Source organism: Eulemur rufifrons, chromosome 28 (assembly GCF_041146395.1).
Source record: "Eulemur rufifrons isolate Redbay chromosome 28, OSU_ERuf_1, whole genome shotgun sequence".
NCBI classification, from domain to species: Eukaryota; Metazoa; Chordata; class Mammalia; order Primates; family Lemuridae; genus Eulemur; species Eulemur rufifrons.
In genome coordinates, this window is record NC_091010.1 from 16,818,156 (window position 1) to 16,838,800 (window position 20,645).

At 42.4% G+C, this 20,645-nt stretch overlaps 1 protein-coding gene across 26 annotated transcripts in view; it reads right to left on the reverse strand.

The window, feature by feature from the left end:
- KCNMA1 (potassium calcium-activated channel subfamily M alpha 1) overlaps positions 1-20,645 on the reverse strand; it is a 725,165-nt gene that overhangs the window by 36,066 nt on the left and 668,454 nt on the right. For 18 of the 26 annotated variants that reach the window (XM_069460487.1, XM_069460484.1, XM_069460483.1 and 15 more), the window contains 2 exons: positions 6,103-6,216; positions 843-973 (listed from right to left, as the gene is read on the reverse strand). In XM_069460487.1, the coding sequence (XP_069316588.1) occupies positions 843-973; positions 6,103-6,216 (245 nt within the window). Of the gene's footprint in view, positions 1-842; positions 974-5,218; positions 5,300-6,102; positions 6,217-20,645 lie in introns of all 26 variants that reach the window. The other 8 variants (XM_069460474.1, XM_069460472.1, XM_069460463.1 and 5 more) reach the window with 1 other exon arrangement.

A 20,645-nucleotide genomic window follows, 5' to 3' on the forward strand; every position in this document is an offset into this window, starting at 1 on the left:
AAAGTGAATAAACAAATGGCTAGATTGTTTGATGCACATCGAGCTATAAAGGAAACCAAAGCTGGGTTTAATCCCTGGGCCAGCCCACCCTCCTCTCTCTGCCACCAACTCCATACCTCCCTGCAGCAAAAGAACCGACCTGGCCTTGCCCCCATACCTAGTCCTCTCCCAAGGACATCAGTGTCAGTGACAGGCAGTGACTTGGGAGTCACCCTTGACCCTCCGTCCTCTCCACCTTCTGCTCATGTTCAATGTTTTCCCAAGTCCTATTAATTTTACTGACAAACACTGAAATCCATCCACCTCCCTCCACTCTACTGGCTCTGCCCCAAGCCACGATAGACTCCCTGTTGCCATCGTGCATCTCTGAACCACCCCACACACACTGGCCAAGGCAATCCCCTAAAAACCTGAACCTGATTACATCTCTCGCCAACCAGAACCCTTCAGCTTCCTCATCACTCTTAAGACCAAAAGGGTGAAAAATAGGTTTCGAGGTCCTGCAGGTCTAGCCTTCCTCACAAAATCTCCCCTCATTATGGCTCAGATCTTAGCATGAAATATACTATTTCCTTGGGAAATCTTTCTTGGACCCCCAGGACCAGGTCAGGTGCTCACCTACATGGCCTCACGGCCTTCCTTGCACTTTGAGGAATTTATGATCAAACGTTTACTTGTGTGATGGTTTGACGAATGCAGGTACTCCCTTCTAGAGCGCGAGCTTTCCGGAGTTGCGCTCCCCACCAGAGCTCCAGCTCCAGCCCAGGGCCTCTATGGTTGGAGGTGCTCCACCCGCCCATCCTCTGCCCACTGAGTAGGGAGGAGGGAGCGGGATGACTCACCGCGCTCATGAGTGAGTCCAGGACACTGACAGCAAATGCTGTGCCACAGGCAAAGGGCTGCGTGAGGTACAGTTCTGTGTCGGGGTCGTCGTCATCATCTTGGTCCAAAAACTGAACATTAGTGTCGTTCACTAGAAAAAGGGTAAAATAAGAATTAGCTCCGAAGACCACACCTAGGCAGCAAAGCCAGAGAGAAACCAGGCTACAGGTTTAGAAACACTGAAGTCACTGAAAAGGAAACAAGCATGGAAGAAGCCGTAGATGGATCTTTGGGGTGAGGGGCAGCGGGACTCAACGGACTGTTCCCGTGTGGCCGTTTAAGCTTCTGAGACCTGGAGAGCAACAGGTTCGAGCAGGCCTGCTCCATGGCAGGCCGCTGGAGGACCGGGAGACACTGCTGGCCAGTCCTTTGGTACAGTTTTAGAATCATGACCGAAAAAACACCTTGGAACGTTTTTTGGTAGCCAAGTCCTTTGAGAGATGGACATAGCCCAATGATGAGTAGCCATGCTGAGATGGTAAGTTGAGCCACAAAGAAAAGCAAGCAACTTATTAGGGGTGAGGAGCAAACCTACCGGGAGCAGAGCACAAGCAGATAGCTAGGACTTCAGCCTCAGGCATGACCCCACAGCCTGCCCCCGGATCGGATCGGCCCAGGGATCCAGGTCCACACCCAACAGGCCCTCTGTAGCACACAGGAAGCCTCAGGTGGGATGGCTCCCTGGCTGTCTCCTGCTGCTTGCCGACAAGGACTTGCTCTGAATGTTGAGCTGCACGGGGACGCCCACGTTCTCCCTTTCCCCTTCGAGACAGCTCAATCTTTGATGTGCCTCTGCTCGAGCAGAGGCAGCACTGGATGCTGTATTTCATTTCCGTCGGAGGATTCCTCAAGGACTCCTCCCGCACGCATGTGCAGACTGATTAGTTGTGTCACTCAGATGTCTTTAACTGATTAAAAATTAAATGACAAATTAATTCCCATTCCCATCTTGGCTTCAGAAATTATCAGTTTTGCAGAGCAAGTCATAGAAGAAAAGTGGGGGGGGGCAGTCATGATTTCTGGAATAATTATTGCACATGTAGGAAGAGAACAAATGAGATTTCCTTTCTCTGATTCCTTTCTAAATGCGTCAGCAGCTAATTCTCTTTCCTAGTGTTATTGCTTTAATTTTTTAAAGTAACTTTCTTGATAACTTTTCTTTTTTAAAAACTTTTATTTGTTACTTGTATGAGTCAGAATAAATGAGGCTAGTATAAAAGGCGAGGCACAGTATTATTAATTTTAAGTGGCACCGTCTTGTTTCCCTAGAGAAAGATTCTAATAGGGGAAAAATCTCTGCTCTGTTCTTTCATAGTTAATCACATCTAGGTCCCCGTTGTCTCAGCAGCACTTGAATTGCAGGCTAGTGGGGAAAGTCCAAAATCTAGGCTCTGACAACTGGGCTTTGAGTTCAGCCTCTGTCACCAACTTCCTTGGGTAAAGAAAGCATTTCATCATTCTGTACCTCAGTTTCTCTGTCTGTAAAATGGGGAAATCATAGCAGCTCTCCCATGAGGTCGTCAGAAGGCTTTCATGAATGAGACTGTGTTTGGAGAGGCTGGCCCAGCATCTGGGTCACGCCACGACTGTTAGCTGCTGTCACGATCTCCCTTCGGGCATTAAATAGACATTATGCAAATGTCCAGCTTCCCTCTGCCTCTCTAGCAAATACTTAATGTCTTGCTCAGGGGTCTTTCAAATGGTAGCTTTTCCTTACCTCCCTCCACTTGACCAAAGGCATGTTGTAGGCCACCGTTTAGTCTTTCTGCTTTGTGAATCAGAAAATGTAAACCGGAGACCACATGCAGAAGGGTGTGGTTTTAGGTACATGTAACAGCCACTGAGGGTGTGTGTCGACACTCCAAAAGAAGCTTCGTCTGTTACCTCTTTTCAAGAGGATGGGGAAAAGCTGGTACTAGACGTGGAAGCGAGATGACTCCAGATAGGGAGAGAAGACTCCAGATTTCCAGTGAGCTAGCGATTGGGGTCACTGGAAGAGAGCTCCAAGAGACTAGCCAGGATCCATCGAAAATCTGGTGTATCGTTCTGATACCCAGTCTCAGAAGGATAGCAACCGGCATCGCCCAAAGCTGATTTCACAGAACAGTAATTACGTGGGTGCTAAGAGGCACTCACACAATCACCCCAGATCGTATGTGGTCAAATACAACTGGGAAACAGTTCTGTTAAACAGCTTTAAACAAAGCTCTTTCTTGTGAGACTTCCATGAGTCTTTGCCATGCAAACACCCATGGGGAATCTCCAAGTAGATGAGGACTGGAACATACTACACAGCTTAAAAAACTTGTTTGGCCTTGGTACCCCCTGTGTCTTTTATTTATTTATTTATTTATTTATTTTTTGAGACAGTCTCGCTCTGTTGCCTGGGCTAGAGTGACGTGGCATCAAGCTCACGGCAACCTCAAACTCCTGGGCTTAAGCAATCCTTCTGCCTCAGCCTCCGGAGTAGCTGGGACTACAGGCATGCACCACCATGCCCGGCTAATTTTTTTTCTATATATATAATTTTAGCTGTCCAGATCATTTCTTTCTCTTTTTAGTAGAGAAAGGATCTCGCTCTTGCTCAGGCTGGTCTCGAACTCCTGACCTTCAGCGATCCTCCCACCTCGGCCTCCCAGAGCGCTAGCATTACAGGCGTGAGCCACCGCGCCCAGCCCCTCTGTGTCTTTTAAAAGGCATTTTATTGGCTTGGTAATGCAGAACACATCTCAGAACATGTAAATCGTGTTTGTGGGGGACGTGGGAGGGGCAGTGGTCACAGGATGGCGGTATGGCTGCTAGAGAAATGGCGCTCACAGCACAAGGTGTGGTGGTGGAAACACCTGCCAGGCTCTATGAGCGCAAAGAAGAAATCCAGTGAGGGACAAGGACTTCGGGAGAGTCAATTATGCTAACTGAATACCTGAATTGTTGCCTCAGATTTGGGGCAACGAGCTTTTTCTTTTTTCTTCCACTAATCACAAATCAAGATACCCTGGTTAGTTGGCAGCACATAAATTCCAATAGAAAAAAAACAATTCCTGGCAGTGATAATTCTGAGATACACATTCGGATGCATTTTCAACCAGAGGTGTGGGCCACAGGAGGTCCTTGGGTTTCTCATGGCCCTGCAGTTCTGAGAAGAGCCATCCAGAAACCTGAGCTTTTAGCCAACTACGCGAAACATGAAAAAGACACCTCTCCTATGGTCAAAAACAGAAAATAGTGTGATACTCCTTGACCTGAGAGAATTTGTCCTGATAAATAGCTACATCTACAATAATGCAGCACCGAATGGCGGACAATTTATTCCGTGGTTCCTAGACACCTCGCAAGCAAGATTACTGTGTTAAAAGCCTGCTCTCTTATTTTGAAATATATTTTAGGGCCAAGAAAATGGAGTGTGCGTTTCATTGGTGAGTCATTTGAAAGCAGGTGTTCCCACCTCTCTATCCACTCCTCCGCCGAGCAGCACTTTTGCTGCCTCTATTTAGAAGATCAATCCCCGGTTCTGAGACCTGCTGCTGATGAGTGCCCTTCATGGAGGTATCAACCAAGTCATGGGGAATCGGGGAAGGGCCTGACAAATGCAGTCACGGCCAGAGGCCTTTATCTTCCAGATGAGTCCACTGTGAATCTCCCAGAGAGGGCTCTGGGCTGGGGAGTGGGGGTCAGGGAGAAGCTGCGGCTTGGTGTCTGCCACCCTCACCCTCTGCACCCTTCTTGAAAGCTGGCTTTAGTAAGAAAGGGTCCCTGAGGAGCCAGCTGCTTTTATAGTCTCAGAACCAGAGCTTCTGAGCAAGAGCCTAGTAGGAAAAAAAGGCAAATAAAGTCAGAGTAAAGGAAAATAAACAGCTGGAGGGAAGGCACCATCTTTGGGTTCTTATCTTAAAATTTTGATATTTCTCCTTTGACTTCCTTTGAGAGCTGTGAAGATGTGTCAGTCAAACTGACAGTGTGTTGGAAGAAGAATATAAGGGAGAAGGCGGGAGAGAGGGGCGACAAAAAAAAAAAAAAAAAAAAAAAAAAAAAAGTCGGGGAAAAAAGGCTCCGGCCAAAGAAAACGAATTAGAGCAAAGAAGCTTTGGAAACAACTGCCAGGTCAGATGGGTGTGATCAAAGGTTTACTGATGCTGTGTGGGGAAAAATCATTAAGAAAGGCCAGAACAAGACAGTCGATTGCAACCAGAGCCACAAATAAAACACATTCAAAGCAGTGCCATGGGGTAGCCTTTCTGTTACAGCCGGCGAAATAAAAAAACAAGCTGATGATAGTTGGAAACGCCAACAACAGAACAAAAGGAGACAGTGATGTGAAGGAAAACAGCGCTCTTACCCAGTTCAGTTATCATTAGAATGTGCGTCCCACTGTTTTTTTCCTGATTGACTGATACCAAAGGCAACTTGCCCGGTTTAGCTAATTGGATACAGCGTTTAAGGATTGGGGAAAGGGAGTGGAGGAAAGTACAGAAAAAGAAGAGAGTGAGGGAATAACAGAGGAAACATTCTCCAGGAAAGGGACCCGGGACCATAGGTGGTTTGCATTTCCTTTGCGGGAAAGAGGCCATTCTATAGTTTTGCAAATTCACAAATGGTAGCAGGGGCTGCCGTGGCCAGGTTAGAAGTTGGACTCCGTTGGCCAACGATCATGGCCCTCAAAACCTCATCATTTTTTGGACCCGAATGATATTTGCTGAAAATGGCCTTTGTCTGAGAAGTTCAACTAGGATAGGTTAAATGCAGAGTTATTACATACTAGCCCAGTGATTCTATCTTGTTCTCAAAATGGGTTTAGCTTAGACCTGAGGCTTTGTATGTCAGTGGAGGGTTCAGATCATGGGAGCTGCCCAGACCACAAAATGCTCAAAAGAGGTGCTTCCAGAGAAAAATCACTGGAAAGAATCCATGGACCAAACCTTTCTTCCTTTCCTCCCCCTTCCTGAATTTATGCCCCAATCTCAAACCCATCATCTCATGCTCCTTTGTAAACAGAGACCAGCATGAAGGAATCTGTCCATTCATCTCAGAGGAAAGATAGATCAATCTTCCCTTTGGGTGATCTGCCATATTTCTACCCATACCTCTCTCCAACCTCCCCTCAAACAAACCCCACTAGAACCTACGAGGTTGAAAGGGCTAAGAAATAGACCAACCTCCTCATATCCCATATGGTCTGGAAGAGAGGACAAAAATTCCCCCAAAGCTGACGTTGACCCCTACCTAGTTCAGTGATGATGGGGATGTTGACTCCAGTTGTGATGGACGGCTGGCGTAACATCCCATGCACTGGGCTGTTATCTGGAGAGGATCTGTCCATTCCCGGAGGTGTGAACCCTAGTGGGAAGGAAAGAGAGGAGGAAGAAAAATCAGAGAAGTGGAAAATTTGGAAATAATGAGAGTACAGTGTATATACACAATCCCCAAAATGTAGCTTATGCATTATTCATAAGTCAACAGTTAGCTCTTCCAGGATAAACTCTGATGAGTTATTTTTTAGAAAGACAAAGTAGGAAACCATTATAGATAATTCTAACTCACTTTGATAGTTCCCTAAAAGTTCAGACTCTACACCAATTATTTATCCTGTTCATAGACTTTGGTCCACTTCTCATTCTATGCACACAAGAAGAATTAGCACTGTCTTCCCCCACCCCCTGAAGTGACATATGGCCACGTGGCATATGCAATGCTCTAGCCCTCGACAAGTGAACAGAGAAATGCATATCTCTTCTAGCATAAGTGCAAGATTTGTCACCTCTCTCTTCCCAGGCCACGGCAACTGTGGGGACACAGGTCACTATGGAGATGAAGGCAGGACAGCAGTCCTGGACAGACCCACAAAGCACTCTGAGTGAACAAAAAATAAAACTCTGTTGCTTTAAGCCACTGAGATGTTTTTGTTCACTGTTGCTGTTGTCCTTACCACAATGTAAGCTAAGGTATCCTGACTGTCATCTTAAACCACGTGATTGCCTGTGCTCTGGCCAGTGAGTGACTTAGGCTCGGGTTTTGACACGGCTGTGGCTGTGGCCAACGAGATGTTGGAGGAAATCTGCTTGGGGGATTTCAGGAAGTGTTTCCTTGCCCTTACACAGAAAAACATAGGAAGGGATTCTCTTTTAATTTGCTGAACATTGTTTATGTGTCTATAGCGCCTGGAGCTGTGGCAGCCATCTTGCCATAGGATGGGCACCAGCTGAGGACAAAACCACCTTAGTGATATTGGCAGAACTGAACCACAGAAAGAACTGTCCTGGAGCTCCTGAGGCAACCAGCCCTGGAAGTATCCTGCCTCAGGGTTTCTGACTATTACATGAGATTTTACATACAAACACACACATATATTCACATGCATATATATATATTCACACACACTATACATATACACACACAAAATACAAGATATAAATATATATATGTATACATCCATATCCATGAGAAGGAGTTTTCTTTACTCGCAGCTAAAATCCTAACTGATGTATGTGCCACCTGCTTATGGTTGACCCCTTGAACTTCCCGGCATGCCCAACACCAACCTCACAAGGCACATGTGGGCACAGGAAAATTGGAAAGCAGCCTGCTTGGTGTATGATTTTGCAGTTTGCTTTTGGGATTCTTTTGGTCTCATGATCAAGTCCCGAGTACGTATCAGGATGAGCTTGGACCAACCATAACTTCAAGTTCAGCCTGAATGACTGCCTCTTTAAGCATGTGCATAGAGACATAAACATGAGAAACTTATTTACCTCATACATTCATCTGGTGAAAATTCACTTTTCCAAGTGAAGCATGTGGCAAGTGGCACCATCAGCTCCATGGTGTTGTTGGCAAGGCCCAGTCTCTCTCCCACCTTATAGGACAGGCAGGTGTTCACATTCACTTTGGTTTCTCTTTTGTGCCCTTGGTGGACTGCTACACAGATTTGTTAATGAATTAGGCACTTGTAGGAACAAAATCACTGGCTAAGTTTCCAAGGACAAAACTCCGAGTAGATTACTATGTGACCAGATTCCTGACTCACTCCCCAGCAAAGTGACAAGATTGGGTTGAATCTGGCATGTTGGATAGGTGTGAATCAGGAATGAAATGACAGGTGCTGAATATTTGCCTGTTGTTTTGGAGGTGCATAATGCATGAAATTCCAGAAAAATATAAAACTGCTTTCTTATTTTTCTATTCTCCTGTATATAAATTTCTTATCATTGAGTGCCATGCTTTCAGAAAGAAAAAAGTTTTACTTAATATCAGTTCCCTGATTGCACTTGATTCTGTTCTTTATATTAATATGCTGTGAACAGGGTAAGTCATTTTTGAATGACAGTGCAGTGTCCATCTTTCTAAACTTTGGAATGTGTGTTTTCCAGCCAACCACATAACCAAAAACATGCATTTTAAATGCTAGCTGTTTTCTTCACCCAGAATAGTGAAGGAGAAAACTAAACTGTTTTCATCAGAAGTTTCTTTCAAAGGCATGAAAAACTGCAAGTGACAGCTGTGCAGATTCAGTGGATGTGACGTTTTTGAATTTCTTCAACTTGACAAGTAAACACCTTAAATCGGTAATGCTATATGCATAATACATGGCCTGTATTTTGACATCCATCATCAAATGCTGACTTGAGAAAATACGGGTTTGTACGTCAAGGAATAGCACCCATAAAGCAGGGAGAAATGCAGGTCACACAGTATTAGGAAAACTGTATTTCATTACAGAACTTGCAACAAGCCAAAGCATCCTTTTATTTTATCTTATTTAAAGATTCCATTTTCAGCTGTGAAAAGACTCAATTCCTTTGCATGAAACCTTCATTTAGAAATGACATGCTTGCTTCATAGGCCTCTTTCATTTTGCTTTCATATTCTATTTTCCCCTTCAGTCGCCAAGCCTGCTTCCATTAGCATCTGCAACTGACAAACTATGGTGGGTGTCCAAAGACATCTCTCCACTGAAGGCCTGTCTCTGTCCTATGCATGACCCTAAGACAAGGGTGCTTCTGTTGGCAAGAAAACTTCAGCGATGATCGTGCCTCTTTTTATTTTCCTACTTTTCTAGTTGTACATTTTAAAAGCAGTAGGTAACAACAACCAAAAAACAGATTTCGTCTTTTTCCTTTGCATAGAGTTGTGTTAAAAATGAACAGAATTTATTAGCGTTTCCTAGGGGTCCTAATAGGGGAAAATTACTGTCCGAAATGGCAGGGCTGACCCAGATTCCCCCAATGACCTCGGAGAGAAGAAAAATTCACACACCTTCCTTCTAAAGGGGATGAGGCAATCGGCCTTTATTGCCATGTGATGGCATCCACCCCATTCATCATGGCTGCAGCTGACAAAAGGGCAGGTCTAAATCGTGCCCAGGTCCCTGAGGGTCCTGCGCCCAACCCCATTCCTGTTTGTAGCAGTAGATACAACTTTGGTTGCACTTTAAGTCTCTCTCCATAAAACAACGCTCTAGTTCTGCATATGAAAGCACTGGCACATTGGATATACTCCAGGGATCTACAGCTAGGGAACAGTGAAACTGGGAAATGCTCCCTTCATTAGTTAAACTAACACTTGGGAAATTAATTTTAGAAACAACTACTTAGTTTTGCCAGAAGAGATGACTAAGAATATCAGCATTGGAGAAATGAAATGGGAAGCCCTCAATCCCTCAATCAAGAAAAGACTGAAGTTTAAATTATCTACAGTCCAAGCTCTTGCCGAGATGGGCTTCTGATTCCTTAGATGCCTCCCATTGCTCTTGGTTAGCCCTGACCATGGGAGGCAAGTTATGTGCTAAAAGTGACTTCCAAATACCCCTGGAGCTCCTTAAATTGAAGGTCCCTCCCCATTCCAATCTTCAGTGGCAGATGTGACAGGCTTTCGTTATCTGTTTTATTCATTTGGCATGAGGCATAAATGCCTCGCCCAACATTATCTCCTGCCAAGTATTCTCATTCCGTACACTGTTTAAGAACTTTACACCAGAGACTGGGTTTTCCATTTCTTTGAATTTCCCAGGTTATCTACAAAATGCCCAGCACATAGAGAAGAAATAGAATGGAACAGTTAAGAGCACAGGCTGTGAAGTCAGACGTCTTGGGTTCAAATTCTAGCTCATACACTCCTGAGCCACGTAACAGTAAGCATTGCTCAGACTCTCCCCAAGTCTCTGTTTCTTCATCTATAAACCGGAAGTACGGCCTACAGAGGTCAATTCTAAGGGCAAAAAAACATATTCAAAACATTTAGTGCAATGCCTGGTATGAAGCAAGTACCTCAAAATTCTGGTTACCAACACTAATATTTTATTAGATACACAATAAATATTTGTGGATTACCACCACTTCCCAATGGATAAAGAATGGAGGAAGAATTTGATAGATTTTTTTAAAACAGAATTTTCACATAGAGAAAATCCTGGAAAATGAATGAGAAGGCAGTGAGGATTGTATTAAAATATATATACACATAAATACTTATATGTATTTTGGTTTAAATAATCATATCAGTTCTGAGATAGAAATTCAGTGCAAAATATCCAGGAAGGAGGGGTCTGAATATGGGATGGCTGGGAGTTTCTTCAGATATGCCAAAAAACTGGTGGCCAGTCTTCCTATAAGAAAGGTTCCATATTCCTTATGGCACCTGCAGAATCTCTCCGGAGCCTTCTGTTTCCTGGACCCAATCTCCTCCTTCCCTCGGTTATTTAGAAGCACAGACTCCTCTTGTTTCTCAGGCTCCTGAAGTGGCTTTCACTAATCCCTACATGCTTCTCCAGCATTTGACCATAGGCACCCTGCTGGGTGCAGCTGAACAGAGTCAGTGGTGTCTGATGTTCTTCTCAGATACTGGTTATTCCTGGGTCTGGCAGCCTCTTCCAGGGAGATTATGGGAAGGTAAAGTGTCCTTTAGTGACAGGTTAAGACTAATTTCAGTTAGGATGGCTTGTAATTAAAGAATGTAACACAAACACTTGGCCTATTCCTAGGAAGTATAAGGAGTAAAGACAGGAATAACAAGGAGATCACTACGGTTTCTTTTTATTATTATTATTATTATTAATTGTTTTGGACACTTGCTGCATGCATGTATGCATTCACATGCAACATCTAAGAGCCACCATGTGGTTACATGTAAAGAAAGGCTATGGCTCAGACAAAACCTACAGGGGGAACAGCTAGAAAGGGTTCCAGGGCAAAGAGAACGCAAGTGCACTAGAAAATGAGAAAGGCTCCAGGTGATGGTTTTATGGGACTTGAAGCAAAGGCAAGAATGCTCTAGATCTAGACTGATTATGATAATTGAAGATGAAGCAAAGCAAAGAAAGGCTGAAACAGAACTTCAAGAAAATAGAGAATGATAAGAAAATAACTAACATGTATTGAGTGCTTACTATGCAATAAATCCTGTTCATCTAATAACTTTAGTTCTCAAAACCATCCGAAGTAGATACTCCTATTTTACAGAGGAGGAAGCTGAAGCGCAGAGAAGGTAACCAACTTGCCCCAGGGCATACATCTAGGAATCAGCAGATCCCAGACTGGAACCCAGCCAAACTAGTCCCTGCATCTCCTCTAAACCACCATGCCATATAGCTTCTTTTTATGCGCCAGACTATGATAAGAGATTTTTCATGGGCCACCTCATTTATTCCTCATAACAGCACTACGAGTTTGGGGACTTGATATTTCCATTGTGTAGAAGAGGAAAATAGGATTCAGAGCAGTTGAGTCACTTGCTCAAGCATGCCCAGCTGCTCAGTGGCAGATCTGGGAGCCGCAGCCGGGCAGTCTGACCTCAGAATCCAGGGACAACTGCGTGGCATGCTGCATCCCCTGTGTGTGTGCTGGTCTCTCCTTCTGGGGTACCAACCCAAGCAGGCAAGTTTGAGGCCCAAGCCAGTCTTACTTTTTTATTGTTTTCACTTTTAAACAATAGCAGATAACAACTGGGACCCATTGTAGTTATGCTTAACTTGCTTTGGTATGGCAGCATGCACAAGTCAGTACATATAATAAATGCTTTATTACAGTACTTTTCCATGGAGGAAACACAAAGTACTTTCTAAATCTTCCCTAGTTAAATCCTCAAGCTTTTCCAGGGAGAGAGGGAGATGGAAATTCTTATCAATCACCTCCCCTAGAATAGATGGAGAAATGAAGGTAAGTGCTTCTCCCACCCCCATAGACTTAACATAAAGGAATTGGTTCAAATGGCAGGCCAAATTATCTTTTATTGTGTGCATATAAATGATGGTTAGAAATCCATATGCTACGTTAAACTGGGGAAATAAATTAGGCCGAGTCATCTAGGTTTGCTGAGACAGGTATTCAATATGAAGTTGTAAAAGGGAAAGATCACCGTTAAAAATGATCTATAAAGACATGTTAAAATCAAGAGAAACATCTCATATTACATCATCTATGAGATGAATTAAATTTCCTGTTAATGCCAAGGGAAAAAAAAGCCCCAAAGCCAAATGTCAGATGAAGTGCAGATCAATAAAAATATTTTGATAAGTAAATGCAACAATGCTATTTAACACATGATTGGCAACTGCTGAAACATAAATTATCCAAATTTCCCATTGTTGCTTATGGGAAAATTATGCAGATTAGAACTTGATTAGGCTTATATCATGAGACTCAATTTGGACTTTTAATCTATTAAGCTCCAATAAATGAGGCATCTGAATAGCTCCCCTGAGCAACTACAGTAATAGCCACAGCAGTCATTTCTGCAGTATGTATTCCAACAAATTCTTCAGCAGCTGAAGTAAAGAAAATTCCATGTAGAGAAGCACAATTGGTTTCTAACTTGTAGGGGGAAAATCCATGCGCTCAGGGTTGATTTGGGAAATAGATTTTTGGAAATGAATGCAAGAAAAATCTGACCAAAGGAAAAACTTCACTTTAGCCTTATAATATTTTTTTCACAGTAGTTTTCGGTGGCTTCCCACAAGGCCAGGTCCAGGGTCAGGAAGGCTGCGCAGCTGGCCGTCTTTACTCAATAGAAAATGATTATTTGCCAAGCTGGCAGCTTCTCCTAACGCTGCCCAAAGGCTACTCCAACTGATCACTCTTCACTTAGGAGCCTGAGCTGGAAGCCCCCGACAGGGTGCTGGAGATCAATGCCAAAAAGGGGATAGGGGCCACTCCCCTGCACATTTTTGACTATGGGGTTACCTGCTTTACACAAAATAGCCTCTGTACTTGGTAGAGAAACTGGAACCTATGACTGTCCCCTGCCCAAAGCAGAAAGATAGAGCTTGCAGACCATATACATAGACAATTCTGTGAAACCTAAACCACACGGTTGGGTCTCTTTTGCCTCTTTCCCAGTCACTCTATGTTAGAGACACAAGAGCTTTAGAAATCATCTAATCAATCCCTCCAATTTACAGATGACGAAACTGAGGCTCAGAGCAGACAGGTTACTGTATCCAAGGCCACGGAACCAGTAAGTGACAGAACCAGGAGCGTTGATATCTGTCATTAATCTGCTCCCTTCCAACTCCTTCTCCACGCGAGGAACCCATTCCACAGTGTTTGGTGGTGGTGAGGGGGCAATGCTGTCCCCACCCTGGACACAGGAGTAGCAGCATGAAGCCAGGCAGTCTGACTGCACAGGGCCCCAAGATGGTCCTCCTGGCCTCACCATTGGTTTAGAGATGGGCCTGTCCAAGCTGGGACCAATCCATGAACATTATATAAAAGATGTTAAAAATGCTTTGGCTGCAAAACCAGGAGCCTATGAGTGTGGAGCTGCTCCTGACCATTTAGCCCACCATGGGGTGAAAGAAAACAGGGCGAATGAATCAAGAGGTGAAGAGAATGAGACAAAGCTCTGTCATCATTCGAGCTCCTGTGTCCAAATGTGCCTAAAGCCAGAGGCTCACCAGCTATAGGACTCTCTTTTTATTTAAGCCCTTTTGAGTTAGATCTCACTTGCACCAAAATGCCCCAACTAGTACAAGAACTGAGAAAAATCTCTGTTCTTTTTATGCTGAAATGGTTCATGCATGTTTGATTTTCTACTGAAACACTTGACTGCATCTTCATTCAAGGTTGCCTGTGTGCTTCCAGTGACCAGGGACAAGACCTGGGAGTACGAACTCCCTGCATTTCTTTCTATTTACAGTAAGTGACATTGACATTTTTAGTGGCACGGTTTTCTAGAGGCTGCATTTGATTAGCACCTTGGGGAGCTGGCTCCACCCACTGTGTAAAGTGCCTCATCCTTTTTAGAGTTTGCATTTTGGGTCTGACCCAAACCAAAGCAAATTAAACCCAAACCAAAGCAAAACAAAACTTCTCTATAGTTATTTGCCCATTAAGCTTCATGAAATATATGTGGCACTTAGACATGTGTCACACACATGAAATAAATGTATTTGCACGAGTTGTCTCTCCAAGTAGAGGGTCTCTTTCCTTAAAATGAGCTTAAAGAGTTTACTGTCTGATATCTGTCTCTTGGAGGGGTTGCTGAATAGAAGGAAGGAAGAAAAGAATAGAGCTAGTCACAACTCAAATGCAACGAAAGCTACAGATTTGTCAAGAACGTAAAATTCCCCTGGTGTAATATCGCCATTTGCCCAAGAGTGCATAGTGTCACAGTGCATTTTCCACAACATCTCAACTTCTCAATTTCACCTCCTTCTAATTCATCTTACAATTTAAAAAGAAAATATACTTACTCAGGTGATAAAAATCAAATGACTTACAATTTTACCCACATTTTGGCCTAAGCTATTTCACTTCTAAAAAAATATGTATGTTCATAATTTCCTAACATTGAAGAGTTGGCTGTCATGTTCGTCATTTGTAGTTATTAAATAATACTGTTAAATCAAAAACAACATGAATTTCAAATTTTAGGAAACTGATTAAGTATGCATTCACTAAAAATAATGCAGAAAAAAAATTTTAATGAAAATATGACCAGAGAAAAGTGGTCATGATAAAATCTTTGTGGAAAAACACAGGTCACATACTAACATGTATGATCCATTTTTTTTTAGGGTAAAAGTATCTACATCTGTGGAAATAAGACTAATATGTCAACTTTCTTATGTCTGAATGGCAAAACTATAAGGAATGTTCATTTTTTGCTTATATGAGTTGTTAAATTTTCTAAATGAATGTTTTATTTATTCAATGAGAAAAAAATTTAAAAATCATAAATTATAATAATAAAAGAAAAAAACCTGAAACCTTGATACCTCATGTGAGCTCGATGGGCTGAGAGTGGCTGGTTGACATCCTGGATGGACATGACTTGTTGACCCATAGGATGTGAAAGGTCATTGAGCACCCACTTGACCTGGCATTTGGGGAGACTGAAGCTCTGGGATAGAAGTGACCAATCCAAGGTTACAGACTACAGAGACTTTAGAAGAACAAGGCCCAGAGAGAGTTCCAGGGATCCCAGTTCTCGGTTGTTTCAATCTCCCACCATTTTATGAGAACCACACAATCTCAGAGCCAAGGCCGCATTCGTGTGCCGAAGAAAAGCCACAGGGCCCTGTGAACACAGCTGAAGGGAGACGCAGTTAGAGCTGGTTTCCAGCATCGATGAAGGGTGGCACCTGTTAATTCTCATCTCTGCTCCCACTAAGCCTCAGAAATGCTGCCTCCTCTCCTCCCTCCCAACCCAGCTCCTGCCCCTTCTCCACCTCCTCCAGGAAGCCTGCCTTGACTAATTCCTAGCAGCTAGATACTTCATGAAGACGTCTTCCTCTGCCCTTTTTCCATTCTTGTTATTCACTATTTAAAAATGTATGAATTACTACTAAATATATACTAATTATTACATACTAATGTTTAAATTTTTTAAGCATCTTTAATTTTCTCTTTTTTGTTTTCATATACCTATTGGATTCCTCAATTTCAATATGGCACGGACTATGTCAGCTTTTTCTTTATCGTTATTATTTATTCTTAATTCCTGTTCTGGGACCTTCCTTCTTTGTTGCCACCACAAGAGGACAAGGCTATTTTGCCACTACCATGGGGTCTCCTCTTTCATGCCGGCTCACATTTCCAGTAAACTAGAGGCTTGCTATGCCAGGGAAAAGGCAGACATATACATTACAAGACATTGATATGAAAGGGATACTAATAAAACACACAAAAATCCCCCCTTGCGCTGCCAAGACTATATACCATTTTGTTTCCATTACATCAATTTTTTTCTCCTCCTTTTGCGAGCATTAATCAAAGAAATGCAAAGAGCTCATTAAAGTGATAGATTGACTGAAAATGTAACCACCTTTTCATTATAAACAGTTTCTTTATGTTCTCAGCGCTATGGGCTTTGTTTTTCAGCATTTGTCATGTAGTTCAAATGTCCTTTTACATTTAAAACACCAAATGCCAAATGGGCCCTGGTTGTTTGGTTTAGTATGAATCAATGGCCAGCGTAGCAAAAACCAGAGCTACAAAATCACAAGCAAACTAAAACATCCATATCTTAAGCTCACAGAAAATTAAGTAGCTGTAAAAGATGGATTTGCCAAGTGATCCAAGGCACTGCCATGCAATTCAGAAAAGCAGAATCCCATCACCAACAACTTCCAGCCGGCTGTCTCTGAACGGTTCTAGAGACAGGACGCCTGGCCCAAGATAACTGCTGAGCTTCCAAACATTTGATAGTCCTTTAAAAGAAATCACTTTAATTTTTTTTCTTTTAAGTGTTAAAGGGTTTCCTGTATATATGTTTATGCCAGCAGATGAATATGTAACTGGGATCTTGGATCTTGGGGTCAGACATTCCCACACACATACACACAGATCTTCACCAGAGGAGGGCTTGATTCATGCTGGTTTGATTCTGAGTAACTCTGTTTAAAGCATGATCAATATCTTTTGACCACAACCAGAAATAAGCCATAACATCATGGTTAAGAACTTGACCTCTGTAGTTAGACTGATTGAGTTTTGAGTCTTGCCTCTTTCAGCTTCTAATTTTGTGATCCAGCGCAATTTATTTAAATTCTGTGTCTCGGTTTCTCCATTGGTAAAATGGGAGAGTAGCATGTCATAAAGATTAAATGAGTTAATATTAATAATACAGGAAACTGTTTACAACAGTGCCTGGCACAGAATAAGCACTTTATAAGTACCAACTTATGATTATTTATCAATAATAGAGTTGTAGAGTTGGTGGAGAAAACAAAAGACAAGGATTTTAGCTCCAGGTCAACTCCTGACTCTCTGTGAAAACACAGGATTCAACATCTTGTCCAAACTCAGTTTTCCCTTCGATAAAATGAGGTGCAGGAAATGCCCCAAATCCCTTCTCATTATTGTGCATCAGACATAATATTGGAACCATGATAGTTTGGAGTTTAGTCATTCAATATTCAGAAATGGCTACAGAATCAATCATGGGGTTGTTTTTCTAAGGAAGTGGAAGTGAAAGACAGTATCCCATCACATAGTCTGTATCAACAAACACAGTGAGATATAGCTATAGACATAGAGATAAGAGACACACACGGAACACATTGTGCCATGACAGCCATGTGGCTGGACATCACAGCTCTAGGCATGACATCCTATCCTCTTTCTGGAGCATCCCCTAACGCATGCCCACTCCATTTGCTCACAGTCAAAACAGGTTCATTTGCTGCTACGTAGTCATAAGTTGTGGCAATGGCTCTTGTCCCCAGTTTCTTCATCTGTAAAGTGGGGATGACTCTAAGTCCCCTCTCAGATCTGAAGTTTACTTCTCTTTCATGACCCCAAGTTTGAAAAGCGAGCTGCTACAGAATAACCAGCAAGGGGAATCAAGAAGTTCTCCCTACAGACTCTTTTACGAGCCCTAGTGCGGATCCTGCTTTCAATTCACTGTTCCTCCTTTGCCAGGAGAATGAAACTCCAGTGCCCAGACCAATAAGAAGGATGTACTTTCTCCAAAGTTGCTATAATGGCTGAGAAGGCCATAAATAACCATTTATTAAACAAACACTATGGGCTAAAGGAAGAGAAACCACCACAATGAGGCCCCTGAGGCTTGGCAGGCACAGTACATAATGGTGGGACTCTCATAATCCTGGCAATATATTACCAGTTGTTCCATTTTCCTGAAGTTATCTTCATAATCAAGATGCTATCCCAGCCATTGTGGGCTTTAGAACTATTTTTAATTTTAATTTAAAGAGCAATTAAAGAAAGACAATGGATATGCGGGATAATAAAGTAAGTGATTAGCAGCATGCAAATGACAAAGGCTTAATGATAATATGGTTCTAGTCTCCAAAGGGCTTGTCGACAGAAAGCCCTTTCTACATGTGGTTGTTCAGCTAATGTGTCTCAACCCACAATTACAACATTGCTGACACCATTAACCAGTGAAACAACATCACTTCGCGAAATCCTTGTTGTCTCATTAAAATGGAAAGGGTCAGGTAATTTACCAGCGTTGTATGTCTAGTTTTGTTGTTGGTAATTAGCAAACATTACCCAGCATGGACTCCCGCTGGGAGCTGGAGAAACTTTGTGAAATATTAAAGAGGAAAGTCTTTATATTTCACTGGAAAATTGAAAAGAGGTGCGGTAAGATTCTTGCATTTAGGAGACGGAAAAAGGAAGTTGGAACTCTTAACTTAGGGAGAGAGATTCAGAATGCACTGGGAAGTCACTGCCCAAATCAAGACCCTGAATCACAAACTAGGATCTATATCCCTGTTTACAAAAGGCAGGTGGAGAGGGGAGGACAGGAAAATTGCAAACTTTATCTTTATTGTACTTAAGGTTTTTGAATTAATCTCCTTGAAATAAATGAAAGGGGCCATAAAAAGTTTTCTCTTTGAAACGCCTTATGACTCAATAAGCACCAGGATTGTTTATTCAAAAAATTTTTATTTGTACATATCTTTTTAAAACCCAGAGAAAGAAGAAATATATCCCAGGGCCCGCTTCCTAATGGAAGCCTCCACACGTTGGAACTGAGGCCCCGCCCGCGACGCCGGCCAACACTTGGTGTGTTGTCAGGGAGCAGAATGCCATCTTATTCTTTAAATGGAACTTTTGGAACATAAAACACATTCCAATAAATGTGAGCAGAAAATTATGAATTCATTAAACTACTTTGGTATCTTGTGCTATATATAATATTTATATTCCGACTACTGTAAAATATGCTTTAATATCTTTAGGCAACTATAAGGACTTAAATATTTATAAAATGGCTAAAGATAAAGTATGGCCCTCTTATTCCTACATACAGATGATGTAAGGCGTGCAATCAAAGACAATAACACTCTCTGCCCATTTGTCATCTTAAAGGAGCCGATCAACACACCATCCCTCGTGTGCCATCTACGTAAGAGTTGTTGCCGACATCGGCAACTCCGGAGGAGTTTGCGCCTTAAAAACTACCTAGAGTGCTATACTTCATAGAAAACAGGGCTTTCTGAAAATGGAGACAAAACAATAAATTTGCAGGCAAAACAGCTCCAAGAGGGGCTTCAAAATACTGCTGTATTTATCTCTGGGACGTGTGGGAACGGGAAGCATTTTGATTTAATATTTCATAACGCAGAGACAATTGCTTCCTTGCATGGGATATAATTAATGCTCATAGAAATGAGGGTCTTTTTTTAATTCTTCACTATCCTAAATGCAAATAAAGAAGTAAATAAATGAATAAGGAGACACACCTGCGTAATGGGAAGGGCTTCCTTTAGAAATGTGGAACAGCCCCATATAATCCCAATAAAAAGAAAGCCACTGTGAATTTATAATCACCTAGGGGCCTATTAAAAGTGGTTTTATAGATTAAGTGTGAAACCTCAACTCTGATGTTCTCATTATTTACCTTCCTTGCTTGCCTTTAGACCCATGGTCTGATTGATTTTCAAAATCCTTCCATTTCCTATGCCGATTAGGCATTCAGAGAATTACTCGTGCCCAGCTGCCTTGATTTCTCAAATGGACACCCCCTGGTTTATTTTCCCTGTTCCCACTGGTTCCCTACTGGGAACCATGTGGAAGTTTGTGAATAAAAGTTCATTTCTCATATATCCTGCATTTTCATACTGTCCATTATATGCCTTCCAAACTTCCCAGCAATCACCCCTAGGAGGCTGCCAGTTCTGTGACGCTTTAGTGAATCAGCAGCCCAGATACGAGGATCGGGGATGGTTTCCTTGGGTGCGTAAGGGGCTAAGCCTGAGCTACTCCATTTGGGATGCACACTGGAATTGCTGATGCCTATGTCCTACCCCCGGGGTCTGATTTAATAACCCGAGCTTTTTGAGGATCTTAAAACTTCCCCGAAGTGATTGCAGTATGCATCTAAAGTTGAAAACCAGTGAGCTAGTTCAGAAATAAATCCACCCATATATGGTCAACTCATCTTTGACAAGGATGCCAAGAACATATAATGGGGAAAGGATAGTCCCTTCGATAAACAGTGTTGGGAAAACCGGATATCCATATGCAAAAGAATAAAATTGGATCCTTTTACACTATATACAAAAATCAACTCAAAATCGATTAAAGACTCGAAAGTAAGATCAGAAAACTCCTAGGAGAAAACACAGGGGAAAACCTCCTTAATATTGGTCTGGGCAATGATTTTTTGGATATGACATCAAAACACAGGCAACAAAAGCAAAAATAAACAGGTGGGACTAGATCAAACTAAAATTCTTCTAAACAGCAAAAGAAACAACAGAGTGAAAAGGCAACCTACAGAATGGGAGAAAATATTTAAAAATCACATACCTGCTAAGGGCTGAATATTCCAAATATATAAAGAACTCACATACT